At 48.6% G+C, this 22,439-nt stretch overlaps 1 protein-coding gene across 2 annotated transcripts in view; it reads left to right on the plus strand.

The window, feature by feature from the left end:
• Positions 1 to 22,439, plus strand: part of NLRC4 (NLR family CARD domain containing 4) — an 85,789-nt gene that overhangs the window by 50,867 nt on the left and 12,483 nt on the right. For both annotated transcript variants that reach the window (XM_089681778.1, XM_089681779.1), the window contains one exon: positions 12,496 to 12,588. In XM_089681778.1, the coding sequence (XP_089537904.1) occupies positions 12,496 to 12,588 (93 nt within the window). The remainder of the gene's footprint in view (positions 1 to 12,495; positions 12,589 to 22,439) is intronic.

The following is a 22,439-nucleotide window of genomic DNA, read 5'->3' on the forward strand; positions in this document are numbered from 1 at the left end:
GCCATTGGTGCTGGGAGGGATCAGTGCGGGAGGGATCAGTGGTGGGGGGATGACTGCACTGTGGGGGAAGTGAGGAGAACGGTTAGTGAAGAGGCGGTGGCTGGGGGTGGCACACTTTAGGTGAATAGCTCTGATCAGCGGTTGTCATCCACTGTTATTAGTTATTATTTTGTTCAGCAGAATCTGCTGAACGTTTCTGCTCATGGTAACAGAAGAAGGATTCAGATCTGTACAGCGTATGGACCTGACCAGCTGAAAGCAGTGCTGTACTGTAGGTCCGTACACTGTATGGATCTGACTGTGAAAGGGTGAAACCTGTAGGTAAATAAGAGAACCAGAACATTGCTAAGTGGAAAGTTTGATAATCAAGTTGGCAGTGCTTCCACCCAGGACAGAACCTCTGGGAGCAGAAGAACTACTGCAACCAATGTATAACATTACCATAAATATATGGATGAGAGCCAGTAAAAAAATGATAAAAACAAAACAAACTTAATAATAGCACATACTGTACATACAATGTACTAACAGATATTAACAGCAAAGGGCCCAACATGATTCCTGGTAGAATTGTGTGTGTGTGTGTGGGGGGGGGGGGGGGGAGGCTATGGTAGGTGATAAGAAGAATCCCATGGTACAAGCAAGCACTGGAAATTTTACTATTTGTACTTCAAAAAATATGCAAAATACATGTGCAAAATGTGATAATGAATTAAAGTGTTTGTTCACAAATGCCAGAAATCTGTCAAGCAAAACATACCAATATCAATTAAATCATAGTTCTTGATGCTTTGGTGCATGAAGAACTATGATTTAATTGGTATTGTTGAATCATGGCATCATTCTTCACATGTTTGGGCTATTCATATTCCTGGATATGCTCTATTTAGGAGTTACAGGGCAAAACAGAAAGGTGGTGGTGTCTGTCTCTATGCCAAAGTGAATGTGAAAGAGGATCTGGTTGAGAGTGTGATGAGGCTAAAGCATTATGAATGGAACTGCATATGGGTGTGCGTACTTCAAAGTTAATCATTGGAGTTTTTTATGGACCACCCAATGTTAATAAAGATGTGGATTCGCAGCTCTTTCCACTGATAGAAAAGGTTGCAAGGGCTGGGATAGTGATAATAATGGGGGATTTTAACTACCCTGATGTTGACTAGAGTAATAGCACTTCTGCAACAGTTAAAGAGCAATGTCAGGGATACCACAGGCATCCAGCAAGGATGACCAGATCAGTGGGCTGTACCTTAAATCAGGAAGCAAGCTGAGTAAGGTTAAATGAAGTTTATTAACATGAATATCACTCTTACAATACCAACACCAATAAACCATAACAATGTAAAGTGACAAAATAAACATGAAAGTGCAGAAAACCAACTAACTACACTGCTCAAAAAAATTAAAGGAACAATTAATCAGAGTATAGCATCAAGTCGATTGAACTCCTGGGATATTGATCTGCTCAGTTAAGTAGCAGAGGGGGCTGTTAATCAGTTTCAGCTGCTTTGGTGTTAATGAAATCAACAACAGGTGCACTAGATGGGCAACAATGAGACAACCCCCAAAACAGGAATGGTTTTACAAGTGGAGGCCACTGACATTTTTTTTCCTATTCATCTTTTCTGTTTTTCACTAGTTTTACATTTGGCTAGGGTTAGTGTCACTACTGGTAGCATGAGGCACTACCTGGACCCTACAGAGGTTGCACAGGCAGTCCAACTCCTACAGCATGGCACATCAGTACATGCCAGAAGGTTTGTTGTGTCTCCCACCACAGTCTTAAGAGCATGAAGGAGTTTCCAGGAGACAAGCAGTTACTCTAGGAGAGTTTGACATAGCCGTAGAAGGTTCTTAACCCATCAGCGGGACTGGTATCTGCTCCTTTGGAGGAACAAGATGAGCACGGCCAGAGCCCTACAAATTGACCTTCAGCAGGCCATGGTGTAAATGTCCCTGACCAAACAATCAGAAACAGACTTCATGAGGGTGGCTTGAGAGCCCAATGTCCTCTAGCAAGCCCTGTACTCACTGCATGGCAACAAAGAGCTCAATTGGCATTTGCCATTGAACACCAGAATTGACAGGTTCACCACTGGTGCCCTGTGCTTTTCACAGATGAGAGCAGGTTCACCCTAAACACATGTGACAGACGTGAAAGGGTCTGGAGAAGCTGTTGAGAATGTTATGCTGCTTGTAACATCGTTCAGCATCACCGTTTTGGTGGTGGGTCAGTGATGGTCTGGGGAGGCATATCCATGGAGGGATGCACAGACCTCTACAGGCTAGACCAGTGTTTCTCAACCTTTTTCAGTCAAGGCACCCTTTAAAATTATAAACAGTCCCGAGGCACCCTTTAAAAGTATGGACAGTCTTGAGGCACCCCATTCTAAAATGTGAAAAAACTATTCTAATAGTTTTAGATAATGCAACAATATCCACACATGTAGGACACCTAACATTAGAGGGGATTTATTCTTCCAAAGCAAATACACTTTGGCACACTGGTACTGACTAGTATTCCAGTGTTTCTCTTCTCCCTCAGTTTTTCTCCATCACTGAGCTAATGTGACCCCAGCACTGATGGAGAGGGGCATGAGCAGGTCAAACTAGGATGCTGTGCAGGTTGCTGACATCCTCCTTCAACTGATGATGCCATTGGTTGTCAGGACGCCGACAGCTAGAAGGTCGTAATGGTACACAATGAAAACCTGTGACTTTGTGTAACTAAAAGGCAGGCTTGTTCCACCCGCTGGCTTGTGTACAAGTTTTGGGCAATTTTTAGACATTTTCCCAAGGCATTTTCCTGAAGAAACCTCAAGGCACCTCAGGGTGCCTGGGCACCCTGGTTGAGAAAGGCTGGGCTAGACAGTGGTACCCTAACTGCAATTAGGTATCGAGATGAAATCCTTGGACCCATTGTCAGACCCTATTCTGGTGCAGTGGGTCCTATGTTCCTCCTGGTGCACGACAATGCCCAGCCTCATGTGGCGAGAGTATGCAGGCAGTTTCTGGAGGATGGAGGAATTGATACCATTGAATGGGCCCCACACTTGCCTGACCTGAATATATTAGAACACCTCTGGGGTATCATGTTTTGGTCCATCCGACACTGCCAGGTTGCACCTCAGACTGCCCAGGAGCTCAGTGATGCCCTGGTCCAGATCTGGAAGGAAATACCCCAGGACACCATCCATCGTCTCATTAGGAGCATGCCCCAACATTGTCAGGCATGCATACAAGCACGTGGGGGCCATACAAACTACTGAGTACCATTTTAAGTTGCTGCAATCAAATTTCAGCAAAATGGACTAGCCTGCTGCATCATTTTTCCACTTTGGTTTTCGGGGTATCTTTAAATTCAGTCCTCTGTAGGTTGATAATTTTCCTTTCCATCAAACGATGGGGCATCCTTACGTTCCCAACACATTACCCAGTCCATATCAGTATAGATATCCAGCATGATATTTTTCCCTATTCAGATCTGATGTGTTTTCAAAGTGTTCTTTTTTTTGAGCAGTGTATATACAAAAGGAGGAAGCACACACAAGCAGGGCGAGGTCAGGGCTAAGACAGGAAATGAGGAGCAGGTAGCAAGGTACTGGGGGAAAAAGATGCAGGCTGGAACTCACAGAGGAAAGAGACTGCTGCAGAGAAAAAACTGAAGAGCAGAATGAGACAGGAAGGTGAAGGAAGATGGTTGCATGTAGGAGTGCATGGAGTGACAAAAGCAGGATACAGACAGATGGACACAAGGCAAGGACACACTGAGAGCAAAGCAGGAATTTACTAAAAACAACGCTGGAACACACTGGGGGCTATAAGAATGAAGAAGATCACAGAGGCACAGAACACCACGGGTGCAGCTGCTAGCATGTGTACATGTGGACAGTGCAACCTCTGTGATTGGCAGGAAGCTGGTGGCTGCACACAGAGGGAAAAACCTGGAGCTGGAGCCTGGAACAAGCAAATGTGACATGACTCTCCCCTTTTAGGGACTCCTCCCTTCGCTTCCAGGGTCATTAATCACAGAAGGGATCTGGGAATGGATGTTCCCAGAGTTCCTCCTGCTGTCACTAGGCAAGCTGTATCCCACAGTCCTGGGCTCCCCGGAGAAATGGAAAAGCCTGGGAATTACCGCGGGCGCCAGCAGTGGTGAGTGCATTTTGAGAGCCTCATAAAAGTGATCAGAGCTGCCTAGATCACATTTATCAGAAAGCCCTTCACTGGCTCTTAAAGCTGGTACCAAGCTCACAGTTGCACTGGCAACAGTGAGCTTGATTTAACTGCTTGTCTACCATGTGATTTTTAAAAGTTCTTCAGTAGATAAGCAGTAAAGCACAGTTCAGAAGAGGCATCAGGGGTCTAATACATGTACATTAAGAGAACCTGCCACTGCACAATTTCTTTTCACACATGCACATGCATATGAGTACACACAACTACTGCAGAATGTACTGTGTATATAAAAAAAGAATGCACAACACATAATGCGTATTTCCTGCCAAAGTAATAATAATGTACAGTATATATTATGGTTAACTCAAAACTACTAAGCTGTAAAGGATTTCAAAGCTTCACCTTTGATTTTTGTGCACTAATATATATATATATATATATATATATATATAGTGAAGGAAATAAGTATTTGATCCCCTGCTGTAGATGTATTGTAACACTGAGAGACAGAATAGCATCAATAAATTCAAAAGAAATGCATGTTTAACAAATTATGCACTGATTTGCATGCTTATGAGGGAAATAAGTATTTCTGGCTACCAGGTGTCTTTCATACAGGTAACAAGCTGAGATTAGAAGCAATCTCTTAAAGGGAGTGCTGCTAATCTAATTTTGTTACCTGTATAAAAGACACCTGTCCACAGGAGCAATCACACAATCAGATTCCAAACTCTCCACCATGGCAAAGACCAAAGAGCTGTCCAAGGATGTCAGGGACAAGATTGTAGACCTACACAAGGCTGGACAGGGCTACCAAACTATCGCCAAGCAGCTTGGTGAGAAGGTGACAACAGTTGGTGCAATCATTCGCAAATGGAAGAAACACAAAACAACTGTCAGTCTCCCTAGGTCTGGTGCACTATGCAAGATCTCACCTCATGGAGTGTCAATGATCATGAGAACAGTGAGGAATCATCCCAGAACTACATGTGAGGATCTTGTCAATGATCTCCAGGCAGCTGGGACCACAGTCACCAAGAAAACAATTGGTAACACACTAAGCCGGCAAGGATTGAAATCCTGCAGTGCCCGCAAGGTCCCTCTGCTCAAGAAAGTACATGTCCAGACCGTCTGAAGTTTGCCACTGAACATCTGAATGATGCAGAGGAGGACTAGTTGAAAGTGTTGTGGTCAAATGAGACCAAAATCAAGCTCTTTGGCATCAACTCAACTCGCCGTGTTTGGAGGAGGAGGAATGCTGCTTATGACCCCAAGAACACCATCCCAACTGTCAAACATGATGGTGGAAACATTCTGCTTTGGGGGTGTTTTTCTGCTAAGGGAACAGGACAACTGCACTGCATCAAAGAGATGATGGACGGGGAAATGTACCGTCAAATCTTGGGTTGGAACCTTCTTCCCTAGGCCAGGGCATTGAAAATGGGTAGTGGATGGATATTCCAGCATGACAATGACCCAAAACACACAGCCAAGGCAACAAAGGAGTGGCTCAAGAAGAAGCACATTAAGGTCCTGGAGTGGCCTAGCCAGTCTCCAGACCTTAATCCAAATGAAAATCTATGGAGGGAGCTGAAAGTTCAAGTTGCCAAATGTCAGCCACCAAACCTTAATGAATTGGAGAGGATCTGTCAAGAGGAGTGGGCCAAAATCCCTCCGGAGATGTGTGCAAACCTGGTGGCCAACTACCGGAAACGTCTGTGATTGCCAACAAGGGATTTGCCACCAAGTACTAAGTCATGTTTTGTGAAGGGGATCAAATACTTATTTCCCTCATGATAATGCAAATCAGTGCATAACTTGTTAGACATGCATTTCTTTGGAATTTTTTGTTGCTATTCTGTCTCTCAGTGTTACAATACACCTACCATTCAATTTTTAGACTGGTCATTACTTTGTGAGTGGGCAAACATTCAAAATCAGCAGGGGATCAAATACTTATTTCCTTCACTATATATATATATACAGTTGTGTTCAAAATAATAGCAGTGTGTTGAAAAAAGCAATTAAAGCTCAAAATCCTTCTAATAGCTTTTATTTCCATACACACAAATGCATTGGAAACACTACACATTCTATTCCAAATCAAAACATGAAGAAAAATATATCAAATTTGTGTTGTTCTTCTAAAAAAATTGAAGAAAAGTGAATATGAGACTGTTCAAAAAAATAGCAGTGTTTGTATTCTTCTTTACAAACTCAAACATTCACTATATAAACTGCAAAATGTTTGAAGATTTTGCTTTCCTTTGAATCACTTAATTAATATTTAGTTGTATAACCACTGTTTCTGAGAACTGCTGTACATCTGTGTTGCATGGAGTCAACCAACTTCTGGCACCTGTGAACAGGTATTCCAGCCCAGGATGATTGGACTACATTCTACAGTTCTTCTCTATTTCTTGGTTTTGCCTCAGAAACTGCATTTTTGATGTCACCCCACAAGTTTTCTATTGGATTAAGATCCGGGGATTGGGCTGGCCACTCCATAACGTCAATCTTGTTGGTCTGGAACCAAGATGTTGCACGTTTACTGGTGTGTTTGGGGTCGTTGTCTTGTTGGAACACCCATTTCAAGGGCATTTCCTCTTCAGCATAAGGCAGCATGACCTCTTCAAGTATTCTGATGTATTCAAACTGATCCATGATCCCTGGTATGCGATAAATAGGCCCAACACCGTAGTATGAGAAACATCCCCATATCGTGATGCTTGCGCAACCATGCTTCACTGTCTTCACAGTGTACTGTGGCTTGAATTCAGTGTTTGGGGGTCGTCTGACAAACTGTCTCCGGCCACTAAACCCAAAAAGAACAATCTTACTTTCATCAGTCCACAAAATGTTGCGCCATTTCTCTTTAGCCCAGTCAATGTGCTCTTTGGCAAATTGTAACCTCTTCAGCACATGTCTTTTTTTCAACAGTGGGACTTTGTGGGGGCTTCTTGCAGATAGCTTGGCTTCACATAGGCATTTTCTAATTGTAACAGTACTCACAGGTAACTTTAGACCTTCTTTGATCTTCCTGGAGCTGATTGTTGGCTGAGTCCTTACCATTTTGGCTATTCTTCTATCCATTCGAATGGTAGTTTTTCGCTTTCTTCCACGTCTTTCAGGTTTTGGTTGCCATTTTAAAGCATTTGCAATCATTTTAGCTGAGCAGCCTATCTTTTTCTGCACTTCTTTATATGTTTTCCCCTCTCCAATCAACTTTTTAATCAAGGTACGCTGTTCTTCTGAACAATGTCTCGAATTACCCATTTTCCTCAGAATTTCCGAGAGAAATGCACTGTAACTAGCATGTACAACATTTGCTGTCTTCCTTCCTTAAATAAGGGCAATAATTGCCACCTCTTTTTCAAAAAATGAATGACCTCACTAATATAACTCCACACTGCTATTATTTTGAACATGCCCCTTTCAATTAGTGATTCAATTACACAGAATCAGCAGCATGCATGTCATAACTGTTGGGTCTGTTGGATTTCTATTACTCTACTACACCTGCTAGTAAATTATTTGCCATGTAGAAATATCATTTCTACCAAAAACAGTGATTGATCAGGTTAGTGATGTCTGACTGCTATTATTTTGAACACAACTGTATATAACAGGGCGCACTCTCTTCGTGCATTACCGTGGTGAAACACAAATTTATTTAAAATCATAAAAATGCATACTCACAAACCAAAGGGGGATAACAACAGAGAAGAAAAGTCCGTATTGATGGTCCAAAGTTACGGTAAACCCTCGGTGAGGTAGGCTAATGCATTTCGGGAGACATACCGTATTTTCCGGCGTATAAGACGACATTTCAACCCCTGAAAATCTTCTGAAAAGTCGGGGGTCGTCTTATACGCCGGTGCGAGCCGGTGTCAGGGCGGCACTTTTTCGAGGGGCAGCGCGGCGCCGCCCCCCTCCTCCTCCAACGGACGCCAAGTACAGGGGTGGGCAGAGGGGCTGCTGTACCTTACCTGGCTCCGGTCCCACGACGATCCGGTCCAGGAAGCGCGGCTGCTCCTTTTTTCAGTTCGGCCGCTCGATGGTCACGCGGCCACTCGGCTCCGCCTCCTTACCGGTGATTGAGCGCCAGCACTGGAAAGGCACACAGGCGACCAATCACCGGCGAGGAGGCGGAGCCGAGCGGCCCCGCGAAAATCGAGCGGCCGCACTGGAAGAAGGAGCAGCCGCTCCTCTCCCCCACTGACACTAAAGATGGGGCACTATTCCTCCTCCACACTGACACCAACGATGAGGCACTGTTCCTCTCCCACTGACACCAACGATGAGGCACTGTTCTCCACACTGATACCAATGATGGGGCACTATTCCTCCTCCACACTGACACCAACGATGAGGCACTGTTCCTCTCCCACTGACACCAACGATGAGGCACTGTTCCTCCCCCACTGACACCAACGATGAGGCACTGTTCTCCCCACTGCTACCAATGATGGGGCACTATTCCTCCTCCCCACTGACACCAATGATGGGGCACTATTCTCCCCACTGACACCAATGATGGGGCACTATTCTCCCCACTGATACCAATGATGGGGCGCAATTCCTCCCACTGACACCAATGATGGGGCACAATTCCTGCCACTGATACCAATGATGGGGCACAATTCCTGCCACTGATACCAATGATGGGGCGCTATTCCTCCCACTGACACCAATGATGGGGCGCAATTCCTGCCACTGATACCAATGATGGGGCGCTATTCCTCCCACTGACACCAATGATGGGGCGCTATTCCTCCCACTGACACCAATGATGGGGCGCTATTCCTCCCACTGATACCAATGATGGGGTGCTATTCCTCCCACTAATACCAATGATTGGCCACTATTCCTCCCACTGACACCAATGATGGAGCACTATTCCTCCCACTGACACCAATGATGGGACACTATTCCTCCCACTGACACTAATGATGGGACACTATTCCTCCCACTGACACCAATGATGGGGCACGATTCTTCCCACTGACACCAATGATGGGGCACTATTCCTCCCACTGACTAATGATGGGGCACTATTCCTCACACACTGACACTAATGATGGGGCACCATCATTGGTGTCAGTGGGAGGAATAGTGCCCCATCATTGGTGTCAGTGGATGAAATAGTGCCCCATCATTGGTGTCAGTGGGAGGAATAGTGCCTCATCATTGGTGTCAGTGGAAGGAATAGCACCCCATCATTGGAATACCAAACTGAAATAGCATACCATATTGAAATCAAATCTGATGTTTTTTCATTTTTATTTGGTGTGCGTTGGAAGAGGGGTAGTCTTATACGGCGAGTATAGCTCAAACCCTATATTTTAACAGGTCGTCTTATACGCCCAGTCGTCTTATACGCCGGAAAATACGGTACTCCCTTCTTCAGAGCTCAAGCACTTCAGAACGCGAGCTCTGAAGAAGGGAGTACATCTCCCGAAATGCATTAGACTACCTCACCGAGGGTCTACCGTGTCTTTGGACCATCATTACGGACTTTTCTTCTCTGTTTTTATCCCCCTTTGGTTTGTGAGTATGCATTTTTATGCTTTTAAATAAATTTGTGTTTCACCACAGTAATGCACGAAGAGAGTGCACCCTTTTTTGCTTTTGTTCACCAGTATCAAAATTTCCCGATCTTCTAAGGGCTGCACCTCAACTAATGACAGTTACAGTTATCTCAGTCTGCATGTAGATTGATTTTAGCGCTGGTTTCGTTTGTTTATATATATATATATATATATATATGTGTGTATATATATATAAAATCGTTGACAGTGACCTTGCCTGGGATTAACTGTTTGGAAGAAAAGGTTCCTCAGTTTTTTGCCTTCTTAAATACCTGGATTCCGGCACCGTTATTCGCTAATTACTTGGAGCAAAACTAAAAGCTTTTGCAAAAAAAGGCCAACAGAAACAGGTATGCTTTTACTGGTGAATATTCATAGTTTGCATGTCTCTTTTGCAATAAAAGCTACTTTTGTGCCTGAAAGCAATTTTTGTTCCTATTGTATACTAAGCCACACATGTGCAGATCAGTAAACAATCTTGGCTTGTGGTGGGTGCTGTGCAATTCCTGAAGACTCCAAACCCAGTAGAAGGGCTAGAGACGATGCCAGCAAGGGTAGCATTGACAGAGAACTTGGATGTCACATTACTCATTAGGATAAGAGTCCTGGGGGGCCTATATGTTCAGTTCTGCTTTAATTTTCCAAAAAGGCATTTTGGTGGAATCTCTGTATGGTATATAGCAGATAATGTTATTAGTAAACATATTCCCTGAAATTAACATAGAAACATTTCAGTTAAGACTTACCACTGTTCTATGTAGCTTGTAACATGTTTCATGCTGCTTGATAGGCACATTTCACTAGGCATGTTTTACAGTACCTCCAGGATTTTGTCTGTACATCCAGGGGCATGACCCACTTTGTATGCCTGTGGCATGTGTGACAGATCGTGGCCGTTTGGGGTGCATGCATTGGCATGCATCTCTGATGTTGGCTATATTCACATTCCAAAGAGAGTATTCAAGCTCTTTGCTTCTTGGTGGTTGGTGCTGTGACTTCTTGCCAGCTGCAATGTGTATGAGACTACTGTTGTTTCTGCTTTGCCTGTTTCCCACCTACAATGCCTGGCCTTGCTTATGTCTCTTACCTCTATTACAGACTCTGTTCCATTTTTGGTATTCTGTTTCATGCTCCCTGCTTTGATCTCTGCCTGGATAATGACAACTCTCATTATCTTCCACCTGCCTCAACCTTTGCTTGAATACCGACTACTCTCTTGCCTGTCACCTGCCTCAATCTCTGCAGATATTCAAACCTGCTGTTACTTGTATTCTGTCTCCCCATTGTAATTTTCCTATTCCTATTATCTCTTAGTGCCAGTTTGAACCAAAGTAGCTCGAGGGCCACTAGGGTCACCAGCAGATCATTTCTTGCAGGGTGCTCTGGTGAAGGTAAAGTTGTCACTTAGACTCTGCTCACACCACCTATGAAGGATGCCATCTGTAACAGTGTTATTGAACTTCTAGTTACATGGTTCTGTACCATTTTAGTTTATACAGTTTTTTTAGTCTAGATATATGTTTTATCTAAGGACATAACCTTAAAATAAATGTACATTTTTCTTTTTAGTTTTATTTCCTCATTAGGGAGATTCACTCTCTTTATTTGTCTTGTTTACCGTTATCATCGAAAGTGAAAGTAAAGAAAATCCCAAATTTTGGGCTGACATCAGATCAGAAATAGAGGGGAAATCTTCTGATGGGGACACTAGTTATCACGTACCTGGTAATGGAGGGCAATGGAGAGAGGGCTTCCCTTGTGGCTAAGTTCCAGACTCCCCTGAGAGTGGGACAGCGGGAGTCAGGCCCAAAGTTGCACAAGTCGCCTGTAGGAGTGCTGGTTGGTGGTCCACTCAGAAGCACAGCTGGTGCACGGAGATAGGTCTGCAGACAGGAGGCGCCTTTGCGTGGTATGCAAGCCCTTCCGGGATTTAGATGTTTACTGGGTAGTCGGTTCAAGCCAAGGTCAGGTACCACGTGGGAATCAGAGCAGACGTAGTCAGATGGGATAGCCGAGGTCATATACAGAGAAGCGTGAGAGAGAGAGTATCCGTAAGTCAAGCCGAGGTCAGATCAGGGGTAAAGCAGAGTAGACAGGTCCAGGTGCAAGCCGAGTCGGTAACAGGAAATCACAGGTCAGAATCACAGGAAACAGGAACCAGGAACAGGACACGGGGAGCTAGAGATCATCCAGCAACTAGAGGAAGTGATGAGCCTCCTTATAAAGGCCGTCTGGCACCAGACTGAGGTTGATGTGTACTTCTGCGGCCATGTACAGTACTGGCAGAAATGCCAGATCTTCCAGAACTTCTGCCGTGGACAGGACCCTGACACTAGTTCTGTTGACCCTGCTGACACCTTAGGATCTCCTTACATTGAAGGGATTTCCTATTTACTGACAGGCAATATCACCCTCCTTTATTCTATCCGAAATGAAAAATGTTTTGCCTTCAGTGACACTTTAAACTACCAATGCAAAGTAATAGCTTAATGTCTTGAAATTTCTTCATATAGATTACAGAGCTTTACACAGTACATATAGACTATTGCCATCCTTGAATGAGTAAAGCATTCTAAAAATGTCATGATAACCTCAGTTCCTCAACTTTTGTCGTTAGAGATCTGCCCTGTTTCCAAAATCTCAGGTTTTAGGAATGTTAAAACACTTCAATATGTTCATTCTTACTATAATTTCAATAACCCACTTTTTAATTTTTTTCTTGTAGCACAAAATGTGAAAAATATGAGAAATGTGGAAATACTCAATCTTTCTGATAACTATTTGGAAGATGATGGAAAGCAAGCTGTGGAAGAATTAGGTAACTGATTTAGGCAAAGACATGCATGAGTTTTTTTCTTTCAATTTCTTTCGATATTCGGACCCGATCATCTGGCTTATCAATAGGGTTTACAGCAAAATTTAATTTTTTTTTATACAATCAAGTATTATTAAGGTTTCCAGACAGTACAATAAAAAAATGCTTGAAAATACAACATCAGGCATATTCAAGAATTACACTATGTACAGCATGAGACATACCCTATTGCCAAAAGTATTGGGACACCCCTCTAAAACATTGGATTCAAGTGTTCCAATCACCTCCATGGCCACACATGTCTAAAATCAAGCACCCAGGCAGGCAGACTGCTTCTACAAACATTTGTGAAAGAATGGGTCACTCTCAGGAGCTCATTGAATTCAAGCATGGTACCGTGATAGGTTGCCACCTGTGCAATAAGACCATCCATGAAATTTCCGTGATACTAAATATTCAACGGTCAACTGTTAGTGGTAATATAACAAAGTGGAAGCAACTGGGAACAACAGCAACTCAACCAAAAAGTGGTAGGCCATGTAAAATGGCAAATCGGGGTTGGTGCATGCTGAAGCAAACAGTGCACAGAAGTCGACAACTGTCTGCAGATTCAGTAGCTAAATACCTCCATAAGCAAGGTCCATAAAGACATAGATGAGCACGTTGGGGTGGAGGAACTTGACTAGCCTGCACAGTCTTGACATTAACCCTGATAGAACACCTTTGGGATGAATTAGAGCGGAAACTGCAAGCCAGGCCTTCACGTCTGACAGCAGAGCCTGACCTCACAAATGCGCTTCTGGAAGAATGATTAAACATTCCTATAGACACACTCCGAAACCTTGTGGACAGCCTTCCCAGAAAAGTAGAAGCTGTTATAGCTACAAAGCGTGGGCCAACTCAATATTGAACCATACAGACTAAACCTGGGATGCCATTAAAGTTCATGTGTGTGTAAAGGCAGGTAACCTAATACTTTTGGCAATATAGGGTATATATAAAGTATGTAAGGTAACAGAAACAAATTGTCTCAAAAGCAACAGTGTGCATCAGGGCAAACATTAGCAGAGCGAGGGACAGCCCATACACTGTCAGGAGAGTCCCACTGCCGGATGCAAACATTTGAACTGTATAAGAGGGAAGAAAAAACATAATAAAATTTAAAAAAGGGGGGGGGGGAAGCGTTCACACTAATGAACACCGAGACAATAAAAAATTACAGAAAATGGGGTTTAAAGTGTTACTAAACCCACAACAGTAAGATCAGGCTGTATATGCAGTAAAGCATGCTTGTTATACTCAAAGTGGAATTAAAGGGGTCAATCTTCTGCATTGTGCAAAAACGCTGTTTGACCCTGACTTCTCTGATCCTCCCCTTCTTCCAGTGTCCCACTCATCTCCTGATAAGACATATTGTGTGGAGACACATGCTCAGTTTGGTGTGTATTGCTATAAAGGTTTTTTTTTTTTCTTGGGAGAGTGCATGTGATCAGCACAGGGCCAATCAGCACTGTCCAGATAGAGGTCAGGGGTTCTGCATCCTCCTAGAGCAAAATAAAAACTCCTCCTACAATCTGTAACCAGTGCTTGGCTAGGCACTGATAGAAGTCACAAGACTGCTCTAACTGCTGATGAGAAAAGGTATTTAGCAGTTTATATTTACTAAAATAATTGCACTTCCATGTTCTGTGTACTGTGGGAGACTGGATATAGTGAATGCAGGGTCCTTTGTTTAGTAACACTTTAAACATAATACCAATCAGAGTCAAAATGGGGAAAAAGAGTATCATGAGATATGAGGGGATGTATTTAATGATCTTGAATCTCTGCAGAGTAATATTGCCAAACCATTCATACGTCTCTAAATTTCTCTTGCTGATTCCTAACTATGTACACCCAACGTTCCACCTCCATAATGGCATACACTTCCCTTTTCCAGTCAGAAAGTGTAGGACAGGTGGTTTGTTTCCAGAACCTAGGAATTTGGGACTTTGCTGCATTCAGTAAGTGGGGAGTTACACTCCTTTTATAGGCCTTCATAGAGGACAGGATCCTGTGAAACAGGGTTTGGAAAGGGGAGCCATCAATTAGTCTAAAAGACATTTTCTTTATCCAGGGTGTGATGGCTTCCCAAAAAACTTTAATGATAGGACAGGACCACCAGATATGAAGGAATGTGCCACGTTGGGCACATCTCCTCCAACAGCAATATTCAACATTAGGGAACATCTAAAGGTATTTTGTACCATCTAGTTAGAAATTTGTAGGAGGACTCCTAAATATGGGAGCTGATGGATTAGGAGTGTGTCAGTTTGTCGTTTGCATAGGGATTCGAACGGTGTAAGTGTATTGCTAGAACGCAGCCCCGGGCAGCGGCACATCAAGCAGGACTCCGGGCAGCGGCACATCAGGCAGCGGCACATCGGGCAGAACTCCGGGCAGAGGCACATCGAGCTGGACTCCAGGCAGGACTCTGGGCAGAGGCACATCGAGCTGGACTCCGGGCAGGACTCCGGGCAGAGGCACATCGAGCTGGACACCAGGCCACCAGGCGGAGCAGCGGGCGCCGGGCCCTCAGGCGGAGCGGCGGGCGCCGGGCTCCCTGGCGGAGCGGCGGGCTCCGGGCCACCAGGCAGAGCGACGGGCATCGGGCCCCCAGGCGGGGCGCCGGGCCCCCAGGCGGGGCGACGGGCCCCCAGGAGGGCAGCAGCACACCGGGCTGGACTCCGGGCAGCGGCACACCGGGCAGGACTCCGGGCAGCGGCACACCGGGCAGCGGCACATCGAGCAGGACTCTGGGCAGCGGCACATCGGGCAGGACTCCGGGCAGCGGCACATCGGGCAGGACTCCGGGCAGCGGCACATCGGGCAGCGGCACATCGGGCAGGACTCCGGGCAGGACTCCGGGCAGAGGCACATCGAGCTGGACTCCGGGCAGGACTCCGGGCAGAGGCACATCGAGCTGGATTCCGGGCCACCAGGCGGAGCAGCGGGCGCCGGGCCCCCAGGTGGAGCGGCGGGCGCCGGGCTCCCCGGCGGAGCGGCAGACCCCGGGCCCCCAGGAGGAGCGACAGGCATCGGGCCCCCAGACGGGGCGACAGGCATCGGGCCCCCAGGCGTGGGAGACAGGCATCGGGCCACCAGGTGGAGCGACAGGCCCCCTGGCGGAGCGGCGGGCCCCCAGGAGGGGCAACAGGCATCGGGCCCCCAGGCGGGGCGCCGGGCCCCCAGGCGGAGTGGCGGGCGCCGGGCCCCCAGGAGGGGCGACAGGCATCGGGCCCCCAGGCGGGGCGACGGGCATCGGGCCCCCAGGCGGAGCGGCGGCAATCGGGCCCCCAGGCGGAGCGGCGGGCACCGGGCCCCCAGGAGGGGCGACAGGCATCGGGCCCCCAGGAGGGGCAACAGGCATCGGGCCCCCAGGCGGGGCGGTGGGCACCGGGCCCCCAGGAGGGGCGACAGGCATCGGGCCCCCAGGCGGGGCGACGGGCATCGGGCCCCCAGGCGGAGCGGCGGCCATCGGGCCCCCAGGCGGAGCGGCGGGCACCGGGCCCCCAGGCGGGGCAACGGGCATCGGGCCCCCAGGCGGAGCGGCGGGCACCGGGCTCCCAGGAGGGGCGACAGGCATCGGGCCCCCAGGAGGGGCGACAGGCACCGGGCCCCCAGGAGGGGCGACAGGCATCGGGCCCCCAGGAGGGGCGACAGGCATCGGGCCCCCAGGCGGAGCGGCGGGCACCGGGCCCCCAGGAGGGGCGACGGGCATCGGGCCCCCAGGCGGAGCGGCGGGAACCGGGCCCCCAGGAGGGGTGACAGGCATCGGGCCCCCAGGCGGAGCGACAGGCGCTGGGCCCCCAGGCGGGGCGACAGGCGCCGGGCCCCCAGGAGGGACGACAGGTGCCGGGCCCCCAGGAGGGGCGTCAGGCATCGGGCCACCAGGCGGGGCAACAGGCATCGGGCCCCCAGGCGGAGCAGCGGGCACCGGGTCATCAGGCACGACAACGGGCATCGGGTCACCAGGCATCAGGTCATTTGGCTCGCCAGTGGGCACCGCGTCATCTGGCAAAGCAGTGGGCACCGAGTCACCAGGCACGACAGTTGGCTCTGAGTCAACTGGCATGACCGCGGGCACTGGGTCAGACATTGGATAGTCTGGCTGGACAGCGGGCATCGGGTCACCAGGCATCAGGTTATTTGGCTCGACAGCGGGCACCGCGTCATCTGGTAAGGCAGTGGGCACCGAGTCACCAGGCACGACAGTGGGCTCTGAGTCAATTGGCACGACAGCGGGCACCGGGTCATCAGGTACCGGATCGTCTGGCTCGACAGCAGGCACCGGGTCATCTGGCGCTGGATCGTCTGGCTCGACAGCAGGCATCGGGTCACCAGGCATGACCGCGGGCACTGGGTCATCAGGCATTGGATCGTCTGGCTCGACAGCGGGCATCGGGTCACCAGGCATGACAGCGGGCACTGGGTCATCAGGCATTGGATTGTCTGGCTCGACAGCGGGCATCGGGTCACCAGGTATGACAGTGGGCTCCGAGTCACCAGGCATGACCGCTGGCACTGGGTCAGACATTGGATCGTCTGGCTCGACAGCGGGCATCGGGTCACCAGGCATCAGGTCATTTGGCTCGACAGCGGGCACCGCATCATCTGGCAAGGCAGTGGGCACCGAGTCACCAGGCACAACAGTGGACTCTAAGTCAATTGGCACGACAGCGGGCACCGGGTCATCTGGCGCTGGATCGTCTGGCTCGACAGCGGGCATCGGGTCACCAGGCATGACAGCAGGCACTGAGTCATCAGGTACCGGATCGTCTGGATCGACAGCGGGCACCGGGTCATCTGGCGCTGGATCGTCTGGCTCGACAGTGGGCATCGGGTCACCAGGCATGACAGCGGGCACTGGGTCATCAGGCATTGGATCATCTGGCTCGACAGCGGGCATCGGGTCACCAGGTATGACCGCGGGCACTGGGTCATCAGGCATTGGATCGTCTGGCTCGACAGCGGGCATCGGGTCACCAGGCATGACAGTGGGCACCGGGTCATCAGGTACCGGATCGTCTGGCTCGACAGCGGGCACTGGGTCATCAGGCGTGATAGGATCATCAGGCTGGATCAGTTCATCAGGCTGGGTACAGACATCAGGCTGGGTACAGACATCAGGCTGAAGTGCGGGTGCCGAGGCACCAGGCTGAACCACGGAAGGCAGGTTCTCAGACGGCAGGCTCACCGGTTTGGATACTGGCAGGATGGTACTGGTTGGAAAGAGTTTCCGCTTTTTTCTGGTTTTAACTACTGGGGCACTGCAAGTAAACGCAGGTTTGTAAACGGATGGAGCAGCCTAGGACAGAGAAGAGCTGGAAGATGGAACAGAGGAGGGAGCAGTTGCTACAGAGGACTTCTTTACAGGGTTAAAGAAAGGATAGGTGCAGCGAGTGGGAGCAGAGGACTGGTATGTGGTAGTTAGAGTATACTGGGCAGTCACTGGGGGTGCTGTCGGGGATGCAGGAAGAGTGCCTTGAGTGGAGGAATGATGTTGTAAGCTGACTGAGGCTGGGTGCAACAAGTCTGACCATGTCTGCAGTATGGGTTGAACGAAGCTCAGTTTACACAAAGCCTGTCTGGTCAATGACTGCACTGCGTTTATACAATCTCTTAGTATCTGTGGTGAACATGCAGAGTAACGTTCCAGAAAGTAATCCACATCATCCTCTAATAACCATACCAGGGACTCTACCTGGTCGGCACTAAATGGCGGCAAAAATTCATCCCTGCATTCGGGGGTACCAGATGAAACCAACTCCGCACAAACCTGAATCAATGGCTGCACCTCAGAGAATTCTGTGCCCTGATCTACTAGAACATGAGCGATCCGTATACACTCTAGTAGTTCATCCCGGGTATACTCCTTCAGAGTTTGATAAGCATACTCTCTGTCATCAAACACTAGCAGAGATAAATACACAACCTCATCCAGATCCATCCTTCCCAGCAACAAGCCAAGATGGCTTCCCTGTGCAGCCACTTATGGTCAGGATTGGCCTTGGTGTAATGTCACGGCTCCCGGGGTGCGACCAGAGGTATGTGACTGACGCAGGGAAACGCAGGCTTCAGAGAAGTTATAAACAATATAATTTATTAAAGACTAACAATACAAACATAAACGCAGTGCAATACTAAAACATAACACAGTGCAAACGAACCAAACCAAACCACCCACAGATAACAGTACATACAATGCAAGCGGCATCAAGCAGGCCGGGTCAATAACAATCGAGCAGGTAGGTACAGGGGGTCAGGCAGAGAATGGTCGGGGTCACAAGCCAGGGATGAAACAGGAGAAGTCAGCAGAGGTCCAGATCAGGCAGGGTCAGCAACGAATCAGTCAGACAGGAACAGGAATGCAGGAGCAGGAACAGGAACAGGAATGCAGGAACAAGATACAGGGCCCAGGAAAAACACACACCAAGGCAGAGACTGCAGGTCTGGCCATCCCTTAAATACACCTGCCTGGTCAACTTCAGGTGTTTGGCTGGCTGCAGGGTTGAGTCTCTGATTGCTGGGAGCACCCGCTGGCCAGCCCTGGTACTGCAGCCCACAAGGCAGGTGAGTCCCACCATTACTGGCAAGTCCATTCCTGACAGGTAATGAGTAATGGACACCGCATATAAGATATATATAGTTCTTGGAAGAATCTTCATTTTGAGAGCATTCATCCTCCCAAACCAAGTCAAAGAATGGACCCTCCACTGTTGCAGGTCCTTCAGGACACCAGTCAGTAAAACACCATAATTAAGATCATAGAGGTGCTTTGGGTTGGGAGAAATGTGAGTTCCAAGGTACGGCAAGGAATCTTTCCGCCACACAAAAGGGAATGACTGTTGCAATGATTCGGCTAGCAGGGAAGGTACGTGGACTGGAAGAAGTTTACAACTTATTATAATTTATTTTAACATTCGACAGTAGTCGGAATCAGTGTGCAATTCTGTCATAAGGACAAAGAGGGAAATATGAGGGTTAGAGGGGTAGAAAAGAAGGTCGTCGGCATAGGCCAAGACTTTATGTTCTGTGGAGCCAATGCATATCCCTGAAATATCCACATGGCTCTGGACACACCTAAGGAAGGGCTCTAACAGTATGTCAAACAGCAATGGGGATATTGGACATCCCTGCCTATTCCCATTATGAATAAAGAGTCGGTCAGAGTGAATTCCATTCACCTTTACACGGGTTTGAGGGTCCCAGTAAAGGGCCAAAATCCATCCCAGCATTCTCTCCACGAGTCCTAGTCCTCAAAGCAGTTCAACCATATAGGTCCAATTCATACGATCAAATGCTTTCTCAGCATCCAGGTGCACATACAGGACTATGTTGGGCCCAGTGTAGGATATGTAGGTGATAGGTTGAGCTTTGTTTTCTAAAATCAATAAAGATTGTTTAAAATGAAATATCTGTAAAAAGAGTTTCTTAACAGAAAGGTTTACATCTGTTTACATCCATTCCGCTCCACTTCAATGGATCAGGATGCAGGCGTCTCCATTTAAAAAAAGAGGATTGAACAGAAGCAGATGTAAACAGATGCTTATCCATTGAAATCCGTTTGTCCATAGCAATAAATTGCTGCCCGTTTTTCATCCGTCAATAGGCGGATGAAAAACAGAAAAATGGAACGCCCGTGTGAAAGGTGCCTAAATGAACAATTCACAATTCTTATGCAGGTGAAAAAAAAAAGGTAAGAAGGTTTATAATGCCTTTAATAATATTTGCTATTTTATTATCCTTTTATTAAGCATTAGGCAAATAGCTAAAAGAGGGTAGTCCACCTGTCACAGATGTACACAGACAACTGTTTTGCTATATTATCTTGGAATATCATGACAATCTTTGTGTGAAAGCTCATTTGAGCAGTATAAAGTTTTTAAAGCAATACTATACATACTTGGATAGGTACGCCGGCCTACAGCACCCACAGAGTGCAACCAGCCAGCTGCAGCCCCAGCCGCCCACCACTTCCTCTCCCCTCCTACGATTGGACACCGATGAACTCCGTCATGGTATAACGTACTCTCCCCATGCTTACGTCCTGACTGAAACCTCCCTCCTCTCCGACCCGATTAGCATTCTGCCCACCCTAGCATACCACCTGCACTCCTCCTCCTCGTTCTCCTCTCCTCCATCCCCAAACTTGCCTCCATTTACCCCCCTACTCCCCCAAAACAGCTCTACATCGCACCCTCACTTCTTCCCTCCCCCCTCTACGGCTCTCACCACCTCCTCCTAATACTCCACTCCCCCGCCGACCCACATGCCACCACCAACAGACCCACGCGCTCCTGCACCTCCCGTTCCCATGCCACCTTCCTCACCCTCCTCCTTCTCCTAACCGCCGGTTACATCTCCCCGAACCCTGGCCCTCCATCTCCCCACTCCCCCTCCCGGCACCCCCCTACTCACGCCAACCACCGCAACCCCCTCAATCTCATATCTGCCCCCCTCCTCCCCACATCCACCCCTCCCCTCTCGGTTGCACTCCTGAACGCCCGTTTGGTTTGCAACAAGCTCACCGCCATCCACGACCTCTTTGTCTCCCACTCCCTCAACCTCCTAGTGGTCACCGAAACCTGGATCCAAGCCACTGACTCCACCTCCCCTGCTGCCCTCTCCTATGGAGGCCTCGTCTGGACCCATTCCCCCAGACCGAGCGGACACAGAGGCTGAGGGGTCGGCATGCTCCTACCACCGCTGAGCACCTTCCAGGTCCTCCCTAACCCCTCCTCCCTATCCTTCTCTTCCTTCGAGGCCCACTGCATCCGGCTCTTCTCTCCCACCCCCCTAAGGATTGAGGTAATCTATCGGCCTCCTGGTTCCTCATCCCCCTTCCTAGACGACTTTGCCGCCTGTCTTCCCTTCTTCCTAGCCACCATCATCCTAGGCGACTTCAATATCTCGATCAACGCCAACAGCCCAGCTACTTCCCAACTCCTCCTTCTAACCTCCTCCTTTGCGCTCACACAGCACACTCAGTCCTCCACCCACTCCAACGGAAACACCCTGGACCTTGTTTTCTCACACCTCTGCACCCCCCACGACTTCACTAACACCCCTTCCCCCTCTCTGACCACCACCTCCTCACATTCTCCATCTCCCCCTCCCTCAACTCCCCCCCCCCGACTCCCCCGGTTAGCATCTAACCATCACCCACAACCTCCGAAATCTGAACCCGACCCATCTCCACCCAGCAGCTGACCGTCTGTATGACAGTATCCTCCCTCTTGTTAGGGATCTGGGTGTGACCAGAAATGTGTGGACTGACACAGGGAAGTAGCAGGCTTCAAGAACACAGGCGTAGTCAGGGTCGGAGAGGTGGAATGGTCAGGCAGGCCGTTTGGTACTGTTAAGCCGCCTGGCAGAGTCTCTAGCAGCCCACCGCACAGACGCCCTCAGGGCACGGGGTCTAAGTCCCAGCCTGCTGTTCACCAGGGCCCCTGATGGTGGGGATGGACTTGGTGTAGACTGGAACCAGGTCGCGACCCCCGAGTGCGACCTGCGGTGGTAGAGAGTACTGACAGGGGAGTGCAGGAACGGAATCTAATTTGGAAGAGGCAGACAGATACACTGGTCTGATCCGAGCCGGATGGATGGATGGATGGTCGGGTACGGTATGCGTGGTCAGACAGGCCGGGTCGGTATTATGCGGGCAACGAGGTACAAGAGGAGCGAGCTAAGAATGGTCAGGTCACAAGCCAGGTTCAGCAGGGTGCGAGCAAATACAGTACCAGGGATCAGACGGAAAAGTAGTCAGGCAAGCCAGGGGTTAAACAGGAGAAGAGCAGGATCAGTAACAAGCA

The sequence above is a fragment of the Staurois parvus genome, unplaced genomic scaffold, assembly GCF_062004578.1.
Source record: "Staurois parvus isolate SC_StPar_1 unplaced genomic scaffold, SC_StPar_1.0 ptg000277l, whole genome shotgun sequence".
NCBI classification, from domain to species: domain Eukaryota; kingdom Metazoa; phylum Chordata; class Amphibia; order Anura; family Ranidae; genus Staurois; species Staurois parvus.